This window comes from Diorhabda sublineata, chromosome 3 (assembly GCF_026230105.1).
Source record: "Diorhabda sublineata isolate icDioSubl1.1 chromosome 3, icDioSubl1.1, whole genome shotgun sequence".
NCBI classification, from domain to species: Eukaryota; Metazoa; Arthropoda; class Insecta; order Coleoptera; family Chrysomelidae; genus Diorhabda; species Diorhabda sublineata.
The window spans coordinates 12,023,763-12,036,351 of NC_079476.1; the positions used below are offsets into that span (position 1 = coordinate 12,023,763).

The following is a 12,589-nucleotide window of genomic DNA, read 5'->3' on the forward strand; positions in this document are numbered from 1 at the left end:
ATATTTTTGTATTTTTTAGCAAGATAACCAGCAATATATTCTAGAGCATCATTAGTCGTTTCCTGTGAATTTTGATGATAATCTGAGCATGAGGATAAATCAGATGAAACTGATGAAAAAGAAGAACTGCCTTGCGTTTCGTTAATATCAAAGGACTGCTCAGCTTCACTGGCAACATTCGCAGTTTTCAAAACATTTGGGGCGATGTACTCTTCCAGTACTTTTTCATCAGTGTTGACACCTGACCCTAAGATACCAGGATTTTTTCCTAATAAAATCATGCGAATCCTGTAAATCGCAGATAAAGGTGACGGATGCTCATCTGGCCCTCCTCTACTTCTCATTTGGAAAAAGAAGTTTTCTAAACTGTCCTGATTTAATTTATGGGTGCATATGTACTTTACATCCATACTTTCTTTCATGTCCTCATAAAGTAGCTGTAATGAAGATATTGATATTAACATACCTTTTTGGAATGTCATCAAACAATTTTTTCCAATTACTCTCATTGATTTTACAATTTGATAAATTTTGTTGAGGTGTTGTTTTTGGTTTTCTAAATCTATGCCATAAGCATGTTTTGTAGGTATATTTGCCCTCGGAACATAGCTATTGAAAATATCAAACCATGCATTTATGTCAGCAATAAAATGCCCTAGATTTTCTGACATATTTTTGTCTTGTCCAGGCTTGTATCGCAAAAGTCCAGTGGAAACACTATTGGAGAGCAATTCAGCAGCTAGTTTTACATTTTGTCTGAGAGTTTTTTCCACATCAAGATGTTTTTTGTTAATTTTCCAGCAGGGATTTACTTCATTATCAGTAAGCGTTACCAGAGCTTCAAGTGGGCTTTTATTCACGAATAAATTATCTTCAAGCATAAAACCTTTGTCAAGTAGCCAGTTGCGTAATAGTTTTAGCAGGTGAGGTGCATCGGCAAACATACACATTCTTACCACTAACAGGATGCTTAAAAGATGTCTGATTAATATCGATATTTAACTGTTTCCATAATCCCACATTACTTGCACCACAATCGCTCACACATGCCACTACATTGAAATTTATTTTATGCAGTTCAGTTATAATATCCATTAAAAGAGATTTGGTCATTTTTTGATCGAAACCTATATAAATTGGTTGTTTCCAGTTTGAAAAGAGCCCTCTAGCCATGACTACTTGCATATAATTATGTGGTCCTAGCACTTCATCTTGAGCAATATTATATTCTTCAGTTTTCTTGACCTTCACTTCATCGTAGTGTAAAACTACTGTCCTTTCAAAATCAGAAAATGACTCTCCGGCTAGTTTCAGCAGAAATAAAACATCTTTCAAAATACCCTGATTAAGGTTTAGTTGGGAAGCCCACCTTCTTAATGATGAAAGACCAGGTAACGAGTAATGCAACTTATTTCTTAAAAATAAATATGACTTCTTGCTGTAGTATCTTAGCGTAAAGGCTGTTGCAATTTCTTCTCTTGTCCAGTTGACTCTTTTCTTTTTTTTTAACAATAAATCAATTTGGTTTTGAGTAAGAACAGTTCTAAGTATAGCAGACGCAGCTTCATTTCTCTGAAACAGAGATGTTACCTTGGGACTAGATTTATAGCATTTATTTTTGAAATATTTCAATTGTTCATTAAGTTTTTTGATATTTGTGCTTTTTATATTACTTCTGGATTTTAAAAGAGCATACTGTCTTTCTAACTTTTCATATTTCTCTACAGACTCATTGTACAAAGCCTTATAATCATAGTTTTCTGGGACAAAGTTGGGGGTTGATGAAGTGGAAGGCTCTGGTACATGCTCTTCAAACTGAATACTTCCAAAAGATTTAGGATTATGGTCTTCGGTATCATCAGAAAAAGTATTAATAGGAGCTGTTAACGTGGCTACTTTTAAAAGTTTGTTCACTTCCTCCTTTGCATTTCGTTTGGCCAGTCTTTCTTCTCTGGAACTGATGCTTGAACTACTAGCTTCACTTGTTGATTTTTTTGAATACAATCCCAAAGTAGGAACAGCGGTTTTTTTCAATATTTTTCGTAGTGGTAAACCTAAAATACATATACATATTATATATATTTATGAACAAATTGAGTTACTAAATTTCATTACCAAAATCATTTTGGGACAGTATAGACTTTGAAAGCTATAAACTATTACACTAAACAATTAAATAATTCACCAACCTAATAATTCATTCTGTAAGTCTCTTTCATAATCCTTTTCTGTGAAATGAACTGAGCAGATGTAGCTAGTATCAGGGTTAAATTTATCTTCCCGTTTGCATCGTAATATCCATTCTTTTCTCATAGTTTGGGAAACAAGATCTTTAGCTTTGGGAAACCGATGAAATATAAAATATTCATGTTCTTGTTGCCTTGTTTTATAGGTATTACCACAACCATACACAGCACAACGTGTACCAGGCATTTTGATTTTTGGACATATACTACATGCACTAAAATCAAACAAACAAAGTTTCATTTAGCAAAAAAAAGTAAAATAAAAATCTAGATTAGTTGCTGGACAAATGCAAACCAACCGACCAAAAACGCTGTTATGATTCGCCCATTTTTTTAATTTTTTATTGTGGTGTATAAAGAATAGAAATTTAAATAAGCCAATTAAATTGTCATTTCTGCTCAGCTGGTTTTCTTTCAGCCAGTAACTGACTTGGATTTTAATTTTTATTTTGCTATTTAAATCCAGCTTTAATATAACAAAACATTTTTACCTACCCTTGAAAGTCTCACAAGATTATTTTGCCTTAAACAATAATATTGTCTTTGTTCACTATTCTCCACATATATAATACACACAAATAATAGTTTTTAAAACGTAGAACTAAGTAAAAAACGAATTTCCAACTCTTCAATCACTTGTACGACCTTTTCGAATTAACAAAAACACAAGCAATACCGCACAGCGTAAATGGTAAACAAGCCGTCGAGGTCTGCAGGTGACGTAAGCATCACTTGACCTTGGCTCAAGAATTGGCGTATGTACGTCTTATGGGATTGATCAATCCTATAGGTGAACTATTCTTGGGTTATCCCCATATATTCTGAAGCTTCTTCCTACTACCTTTCACTAATTCATAATGTTGGTGTTATTTGGATGCTAATATTTTTAAACTCTGTGGCTTTCTTCAGCTTCATAATTTCAACCATTTTTACTTTGAAAGTACCAACTTCATTCCTGTATTTTGCATACAAGTCAATCAACTGTTTCATGTTGTTTCGTTGTTTATTGTTTTTATATGTTTTATTAAAACTATTTATTTACTAGTAGTTTTATTTATTAGCACTTTCATTATCATGTTTTCAATCTACCATGTTCTTATCACTGTGCTATCTTCTTCTTTTTTCTATCCCTTGACAGGACTAGGGATATTCGATATAAATCGATGCATCGAAAACATCGATGTTTACAATGCAATACATCGAATCGATCCGATGTTTGAAAAGCTATCGATATACTCGATGAATCGATGTTTTTTCATAAAACATCGAATCCAGGATAACCAGTTCATTTCACAAAAACATAGACGTTTGACCACTAATATTTTACCTAAAATCTTTTATTTCTAATTTTTGTTTTCAACTTAAAATAGTTAACAACGTGTGTCGTCAGTCGTGTGACGAGTACTGCGTTCTTCAGAAAATCAGAAATGATGTTCCTATGTCTGATGATGATATGGTTATGATGGTATCACTGCGCATGTGACAGTAACTAATAAAAGCGTGTTAAAAAAACTGTTTTTCTAAACTTGAAAACATTAAATTGCATTTGGTTTTGTGGAACGAATTCGAAATAAGAATGAATAGTGTATAATTGTATATTAATATACCTACTCATTACAATAAAATCTCAGCACATAACCTAACCTTTTCGATCGGACTGAGGTAAGTAATGATGTAATTATGCTGTAGTTTATTTTTAATAAGATGTCAACAAGAGTAACAGCAAATTTGATAAGTTTCTGAATGACAGAATACCTAAATATTTGTCAGTAATTATGAGATTAGTAAATTATATTACCTGTAACACACACATTGTTTATTTATCTATCTACATCTTATCTCTGAATTCGTGTAAATATGGATGAAATTAGAAAATCTATTCATCATCTAATTATTATTAGTTTGGATCTTTCTCAAATTGTTACTGTTACCTGTTGTCACTATGTTATTAAATTATTATTATCTACAGTGCAGGCAGCCTAAGGCTGTTAGCGCCCCCTTAAGATTAATGAGTACAATTAGTTTATTATTGTTAAAGTTTTACATATTATACGTATTGTTATTATAGCCAGTAGTTTATATCACAAACGAGTGCGCAAATATGAGTCAAGTCTATTTTTGAATTGATTTATTGTTTCTGAGTTGATGACTTCTTCAGGTAGCATATTCCACTGTTCCTCTAATCGGTTGCTGATGAAATGTTTTCTAGGATTGGAATGACATCTGTCTTTTGATAACTTTGAGCTATGGCCACGCAGGTTGGTGTTTTGATTAAAGGCATAAATATCTTTTAAAGCATTACACTTGTATATTTGTTTCACAATTTTAAAAGTTTCTATAAGATCTCCTCTTAAACGTCTGTCTTCTAGTCTAGATAGATTCAGTCTGATCAACCTTTCCTCATAGGACAATCCATAAAAACCAGTGAGTAGGATTTTTGTGGCCCTTCTTTGCGTCTTCTCTAAAAGATCAATATCTTTTTGGAAGTAAGGTGACCAGATCTGGAATCCAAACTCCAAAATAGGGCGTATGTAAGATTTGTACATTTTGACGAAGAGCTCTGTTGTGATGTGTACACATGCTTTTTTTATTAGATAAATTAATGAATTGGCCCTTTTAACAATTTTGATGATTTGTGACTCCCACTTTAAGTTGTCGGTAATAGTGACACCTAAATCTTCTTGAACAGACACCACCTTCAGTGGGCTACCATTTATTAGATATTCTATATTTGGATTGGTTCTTCCAATGTGAAGCACAGTACATTTTTGTATATTTAGGTTTAATAACCACTTTTTGGTCCAGTTGAAAATGTTCGTTAAATCATTCTGTATGGTTTCACCACTTGTAAGAGGATTGTTAGATATCTTGGTATCATCGGCATATGAGCTTTTTGTTGACTGAATTAATGACAGCAGGTCTGTGGTGTACAAGATAAAAAGTACTGGGCCGAGCACTGAACCCTGTGGTACTCCGCTAACAACATTTCCAAATTCTGATACTTTTTGCCCAACTCTAACGTAGAATTTTCTGTCAGTCAAAAATGACTCAATCCAGGATAACAGTTTTCCAATTCCAAGATGCTCCAGTTTTATCAGAAGTCGTTTAATTGGGACCTTGTCAAAGGCCATCTCAAAATCGAGATATACATCATCAATTGGATTTCCTTTGTCCCATTCCTTAGTCCAAACTTCTAAATTAAGAAGCAGATTAGTGGTGACTGACCTTCCAGGGGTAAAGCCATGTTGTTTGGCAGGCAGAATATTTTCTTCATCCATGAACTTCAGTAACTCATCCACTTTTATTCTTTCCATAATCTTACATGGGACTGATGTAAGGCTAATGGCTCTGTAGTTGGAGGCTATCTTTTTATCACCTTTCTTGTGTATGGGGGTTACTGAGGCCATTTTCCAATCTCTTGGTAGTTGTCCAGACTCAAGCGAAGTCTGCATTAATAAACATAAAGGATGGGACAGGCTCTGCCAACAATTTTTTAGGAAATATGGACTGATGCAGTCTGGACCTGGACCTTCTTAAATTCTTCAAGGTTTTTTCCAATTTTTCAACTGCAAACTCGATACTGTCAAAGGACCTCTCTACTCTTGGCAGTTCGTCAAAGGCTGGAAGTTCATCTAGCGCTTCAGTAACATACTGCTTACAAAACCGGTCTCTGAATACATTTGCGACAGCTCTCGCGTCTTGTACTGTATGATTCTCATCAGAGTTGATAATATAAGGAACAGATGATTTTGAACAAATTTGTTTCCTGATGTGACTGTAGAATGTCTTTGGGCTTCCAGTAGCAATGTTTATTTCATACTGTCGCCGAGATTGTCTTATTTTGGCTGTTAATTGGTTATTATTAAGTCTAGCGAGCAAAACTTTCTTCTGATCTGATTCTGGCATGTTCGTCCCATAATCTACGCTTTTCTTCTATGACTTTAATTATCTCTCCAGTTATCCAAGGTTTGTTAAGTGACTTTTTACTTCTTGGTGCCCGAAAGGGTATATGCTTATCTATTGCCATGTCAATTATTGTTTTCAATTGATTCCACTTATCTTCGACCGACTCTGCTACTAGAATATTTTCAGGATTGTAATTGCTAATAAATTGATTGATAGAGTTAAAGTCTGCTTTCCAGAAATTTCTTTGTCGCTGTTGAGGCAAAATTCCTTTTTGACACTGCACTTGTAGGTTGACGAGTAACACCGATCACTTTTACCTATTGGTGGACAATATTCAATTTTGGTTACTAAATTTTCGTCGTTACTGAGAACTAAATCCAGTAAAGAGGGTTCTTGCATTCCTCTGTATCTAGTGGGCCTGTCAACATGCTGGAACAAATTACTTTCAGTATACATAGAAGTAAAGAGACTACGTTTCATTTCTGGGCTCACCTAGTATTGGCCAGCTTAGGTTTGGTAAGTTGAAATCCCCCATGACAAGGATGTTTTCAGTAAATGATGCTGCCTTAATACTTTCATAAAATTGCCTATCATTTTCTAGCAAAGAGTTTGGTGGTCTATAAACTCCTACCATCATAAGCCTTACCTCAGCTATTTGAATTTTAATCCACAGTGCTTCGTATGGGCTTAAATTTTCAGTGCTGACATCACTCGAAATAACTTTTAGTCCTTGGTAGCATTTCGAAACATATATGGCGACCCCTCCATAACCATCAAAGCGATCCTTTCTGAACAAAGAGTAGTTATCAACATTTACTAACGTGCCTGGTATTGATTGATTTAGCCATGTTTCTGTGAGAACTACTGCTGTTTTTTTTCTCTATTTCTACTACTAACTGATCAAATTTAGTCATAAGTACATTAGTATTGGTGTATAATATTGATATATCCATAAGTCCCTAAGATACTGCCTTTGGGCTGGGGTCTGGTCGGAATATATACGTAGTCTATTGTTTTTGACCTTGTTCTTATCCTTAAGTATTGAAATCGCTTGTTCTTTTGTTTCCAGCACAACTTTTAGAGGCCTTATCTTATTGGCTTCAGAAGTCTTCCCCAATCGGAAGCACTTTGTGTTTATTGTGATGTTACCTCCAACGGTCTCTTGCAATATTTCCTTGACACTATTAATGTCTTCCTCTTGCTTAGCTTTAACATCTCTAGCTTTTGATTCTGGTAAGTTAAATATAACAATGTTTTTGGCACGCTCTTCGCGCTCCATCATTTCATTGATGAGCTCTTCTCGATCAAAGTTTGATGCTGGTTGCACATGTTGGCTTTGATATGTTTGAAGCATTTGCCTGAGGCTTTTCATCTCGTCTTGCAACACAACAATCAATTGTTTAAGCTCCGGGATCTGGCCGATATTTGCTTTACAAGCTGGACAGTAGAACGTTAGATGCCTGGTTCCTTTTAGGGCCATGCAGCGAGTCTCAGTAGTAGATAATTTCGAGCAGGGGCCACAAAACTTTGTGGCACAACCATTACACTTAAAAATTTCATCCTGTCCATAAGTTTTGTTGCACTGGGAGCAGTTATTCATTTTGTCCTAACCTCAAAACTACAAACTTTTTTTGCGACGAAAATTGGAATTTTTTCAACAGAACTATAACTGTTTCGAGCTTTAGAATGCAGTTATTGACGGTAAACTTCAAAAGTCTCTTTTAATAGTAGTTACAACAGTTGTTTTTGGAATTGCAATTAAAACACGTGTACTCATGTAAACATAATCTAAACATTAATGGAATTAAATTTAAAATTTATTTGTCTTTTCATAGTAATGCGACAACAGTCTGTCAGGCTGTTTTGAAAATCAAGGAAATGATGAAAACTACTGTACAAAATGAGTCCGGTGAATCTGATTCTTCAGGTCATTCAGAAAAACTAGAAGATAAATTTTCGCTGTGGGAAGATCACCACAAATTGGTCCGTCCACAAGAGCTGGAAAATGGTGAACACTGACGATTTTATCTGTTCCAAGTTTTTATGAGATTTTTTTGTATTAATAATTGTGGGAAGAAGTTTTTCTGTAGTAATAGGAAGTTTAATCTTCACAAGGTGATTTAAAAATAATTGGATGGGAGCATATGCTAACTAGGTAGGTAGAAGAGTATCAAGATATTCAAGTAAATACTACGATAGTTCATCTAGACGTTTCATTTTTTTAAGCATGTTTTTAGAGATATTCATTCATACTTCTCTACAAAACTATTTGACTGGCGATAAAGAAGGATAGAAAACTCCAAATCAAAATTCCATGATTTAGTAAAATTTCTAAATTCTATACTGTTATAGGGAACATTATCAGCATAGAAGATATTAGGAACACCAAATTTAGAATCAAATCCTTACAATGTTTGATCTTAGTAAAAGTTGTCTTATTGTCAACAATTAACAAATAGCTTTTGGACTGGTAATAAAAAAAGTCAGAAAATAATATTTGCCACGGTCTTTGGGGGGGCGTATATAAATTACGTTAGGTGTTCAAGGGGGGGAGGGGGTCAAGTTAAATCTTTCCAGATCTCACTTGGGGAGAGGGGGGTTTTAACAAATATCACGTATTTTTTTTTCAATAGAAAACTATGTAAAATTGTGTGAAAGTAAAGTTAAATTGAAGAAGGAAATTTTTCTAGAATAAAAATATATGTGAAATTTTACACAATGGTGTTTGTCGTACTAGCCCGAACTCTGCAGAGTAGCACAATAGCTCTCCGATTGTTTAAGTGCTTTCGACCAGCCGTATCGATAAGCGCGACTCGATGAACGTCGCAGCGTAAAGAACCGAGTAACAGCGACGCAAGTACAGGTCCTATAACCTGCTTTGTTGATGCCCGCACATATTTTATTTAACAACTTTTTTGATACGATTTTAATGATAAAATATGAGTTTTCAAGAATATTATAAGCTTATGTTAAAAGACACATCTACAAGACAAAGAAATGCTGTCAAGAAGAAGTGGTAAAGTTATGGAACATAGCAAAACAAAAGTTTCCAAAGAAAGAAGATTTGGTGAAACATATTCAGCATGAGATTGATCAGCTTCTAAGAGAAGCAGCGAAAAAAAGGTCTCTCTCTAAGGTAGGTTAGATACCTCTATTTATTTATGCTATAAATTTAATTTTAATGCATCTAAATGTTCTTGATTTTAGGTCCTTTAGCTATTTTAGAGACCTAAAATCAAGAAAATTTAGATGCATTGATATATCAAAAGGTCTAAGAAATAAGAAATGGGAGAAATTTAATTTTATGTACAATATATTTCAAGATTGTGCTGAGGAGAAAAAAATATAGATTTTCTTAGCGGAAAGTTAAAAAATGCATAATTTTGTTCTAAACGTCTCTAATTTGTGAATCTTGAGTCTTTATAATGATACATTTATTCAAGGGAAACACTCGGAGCTCTGATAATGTTTCAACACAAGTTGATACAAGCGCTCAAGGTATGTCAAACTTAGAATACGCGAGTCAAACTGAAATTAACATCCAGATTATTCAACATGAGGAATCAGTGACTCAAAATGAGATTTCTCACTATAATCAGCGACCTATGGATCAAGATTACGATAATGAACCTCAACAGGCAGGTTAGTGTTTACCTTTTTTTGTATGTGTAACATTTTCTTTATTTTTTCTTTCCCCTACAGGTGCTACATAACGGAAAATTCAGCGACGATGAGAGATGAGAAGTTGCGGCAAGAAATTGATAATTTTGAAAAACAGCTCAAATCTAAGGAAAACCAAAGAGTATACTCGATGAATAGAAAAAATATACCTAGACGTCCGCGCTTGGAGGAAGAGCAGTCTGAATTGCTGAAAACTATTAGTGATTTAGCTATGTTTGGTGCATCAGCTGATGTTAGTGTTGAATATCTCGAACGCAGCATATTTGACAGCTCGAACGCAAGTACGAGGTTGCCGCGAAAAAAGAAAAAAGAAGAAGAACATTGACATCAATAAAAAACTGTAATTGCTAATAGTTCTGTTCATAATTTTTAAAAAATTATTGTAAAAAATCTGTACTATCAAATATATTAAATTTGTTACTTTTGAATACGTGAAATTCTCAAAATCTGCACGATCCCACAACATATGGTCCTTCGATGGTCGGATGGAACCTGCACGTGGCTGGACACAAAATATTACTAAATATTCAACTACACACACCTACATCAAGATTCACTCAGGTCAGTGCCTTCCATTTTACCTATATTTCTAATTATTCATGAACAGTACTTCTACTTGACACATTTTATTTTCCACATTACAATTGCAACGTTTGTAGTGGGTTTCACTTTAACATATCTTTCCTTTGAAAAACTGCGAGTGATCCTAATCATTACATATTTCTTATAATACTGAATCACAAAATTTGTTAGTTGAAATACTTATATAACTACTTACTTATTCGAAACATACATTGAACTTATTTCATACAATGTCCAATCAAAACAAAATTAAACGTACTTCAGCAAAAAGCTCTTTAACAAAATTCACTAAATACTTTCAAACTATAAAGGATGATGATGATATAGATTTACTTGATTTGCAACAACGCCTAACAAAGGCAGAAACACTTTTTGAAGACTTTCACAATGCGCAACTTGCTATCGAATCTGAAGATCCTGATTTTGAAATAAATTATGACACAGTACACTCTCCTGTGAGAGAACAATTTGAAAATGAATTTTATAAAATAACTTCTGCTGTTAAGAAATTCATTATGTTACACGAAACACATGAACATACAAGTATACATGGAAATGACAGTAATTATCCAAACAATACTACAATACATACAAATATTCGCTTACCACAACTAAATTTGCCCACATTTGATGGCTCTTTAGACCAATGGTTGTTTTTTAGAGACAGTTTCAAGTCAATCATTCATGATAACTCTACAATGACAAATGTACAAAAATTTCATTATTTGAGGCTATCTGTTCAAGGTACAGCTGCAGACAAAATCAAATCATTACAAATTTGCGAAGCAAACTATAACATAACATGGAAGTTACTCTGTGATAGATTTGAAGATAAACAATCTTTGATAAAAAATCACATAAAAAGTTTATTTCAATTACCCACACTAACAAAAGAATCTCATGAAGGTCTCAATTTTATTCTTGACAGTGTAGAGAAAAACCTCAATGCTTTAAATGTTTTAGAGAGACCAACAGATCATTGGGATGATTTACTTGTATACTTAATTACTACAAAATTTGATCATATCACCCATCGAGCATGGGAAACACGCAATGATGCTACTAAAATACCCACCTTGAAGGAATTATTAAAATTCATTGAGGAACGTTGTAGAGTCCTGCAACTCAAATGATGAACCTAAACGTAACCTTAAGTTTAATACTAACAAAGTCATTTGTAACAACATCTACCAAACTCAATTGTAGTATGTGTAACAATAACCATAATTTATATAGTTGCCCTGAATTTACAAAACTATCTCCATCAGAGAAACTGAATACTGCAAAACGTTTACGCTTATGTATCAACTGCTTAGGTTCAAATCATCGAACCAAGGACTGCAAGTCTACAGGTTGTAATAAATGTGGAAAAATACACCACACATTACTCCATTTTCCAAATTCAAAGGAAAATGAGAACCAAATCCCTATTAATACGTCAGCAATTAATAGCCCTGGAACTTCTGATACAATTTCAGACTCTAGCAACACACATATTAGCCTCACATCTACACTCTCCAAATCACCACAAATCTTACTTTCAACAGCCCTTGTTACTGTTTTTGATAGATTTGGAAATCCACATCAGTGCAGGGTATTGCTTGATAGTGGAAGTCAAGTAAACTTCATATCTGAAAAACTGTGCAACACTCTCCAACTGAATAAACAGCAAATTGACATTTTGGTCACAGGAATTAGTCAAATGTCCCACAATGTTCAATCATCAACTTTATTAAAATTCAGGTCAAATATCAACAACTTTTCAAAAACAATAAGCTGTATTGCTTTACCCCAAATCACAGACCATCTGCCATCCTTACCACTTGAGCTGGCTAAACTTAATGTTCCTGAGAAAATCACACTTGCCGATCCCAATTTTCATCATCCTGCACCTATTGATTTATTGATAGGAGCTGACACCTTTTGGGATCTTTTGAGCATAGGTCAGATCAAACTGGGGAAGAATCTACCTACCTTACAAAAAACGAAATTAGGATGGATAGTTTCTGGTCCAATATTTACTAATACTCAAAGGTTTGTCACACATCATTGCACTCTCTCCACTAATATTCACCACTAATATTTCAACTCACAAAATTCTGGGAAATTGAGGAAGTTCCAAAGGCTTCACACCTTTCTTATGAAGAAAGGCTATGTGAGGAACTATATAAAAA

At 34.0% G+C, this 12,589-nt stretch overlaps 2 protein-coding genes across 2 annotated transcripts; one reads left to right on the plus strand and one right to left on the minus strand.

Annotated features, from left to right (window-relative positions):
• Nucleotides 1-891: 891 nt before the first annotated feature.
• LOC130440975 (uncharacterized) lies at nt 892-2,487 on the minus strand. Its single transcript, XM_056774397.1, has 2 exons — nt 2,190-2,487; nt 892-2,054 (listed from the first exon to the last, which is right to left on the minus strand). Exons 1-2 carry the CDS (start codon nt 2,485-2,487, stop codon nt 892-894), a joined length of 1,461 nt encoding a protein of 486 aa, XP_056630375.1.
• An 8,158-nt stretch (nt 2,488-10,645) lies between these two features.
• Nucleotides 10,646-11,548, plus strand: LOC130441657 (uncharacterized). The gene has a single exon (XM_056775438.1). The coding sequence runs from the start codon at nt 10,646-10,648 to the stop codon at nt 11,546-11,548; it is 903 nt and encodes a 300-aa protein (XP_056631416.1).
• The last annotated feature ends 1,041 nt before the right edge of the window (nt 11,549-12,589 follow it).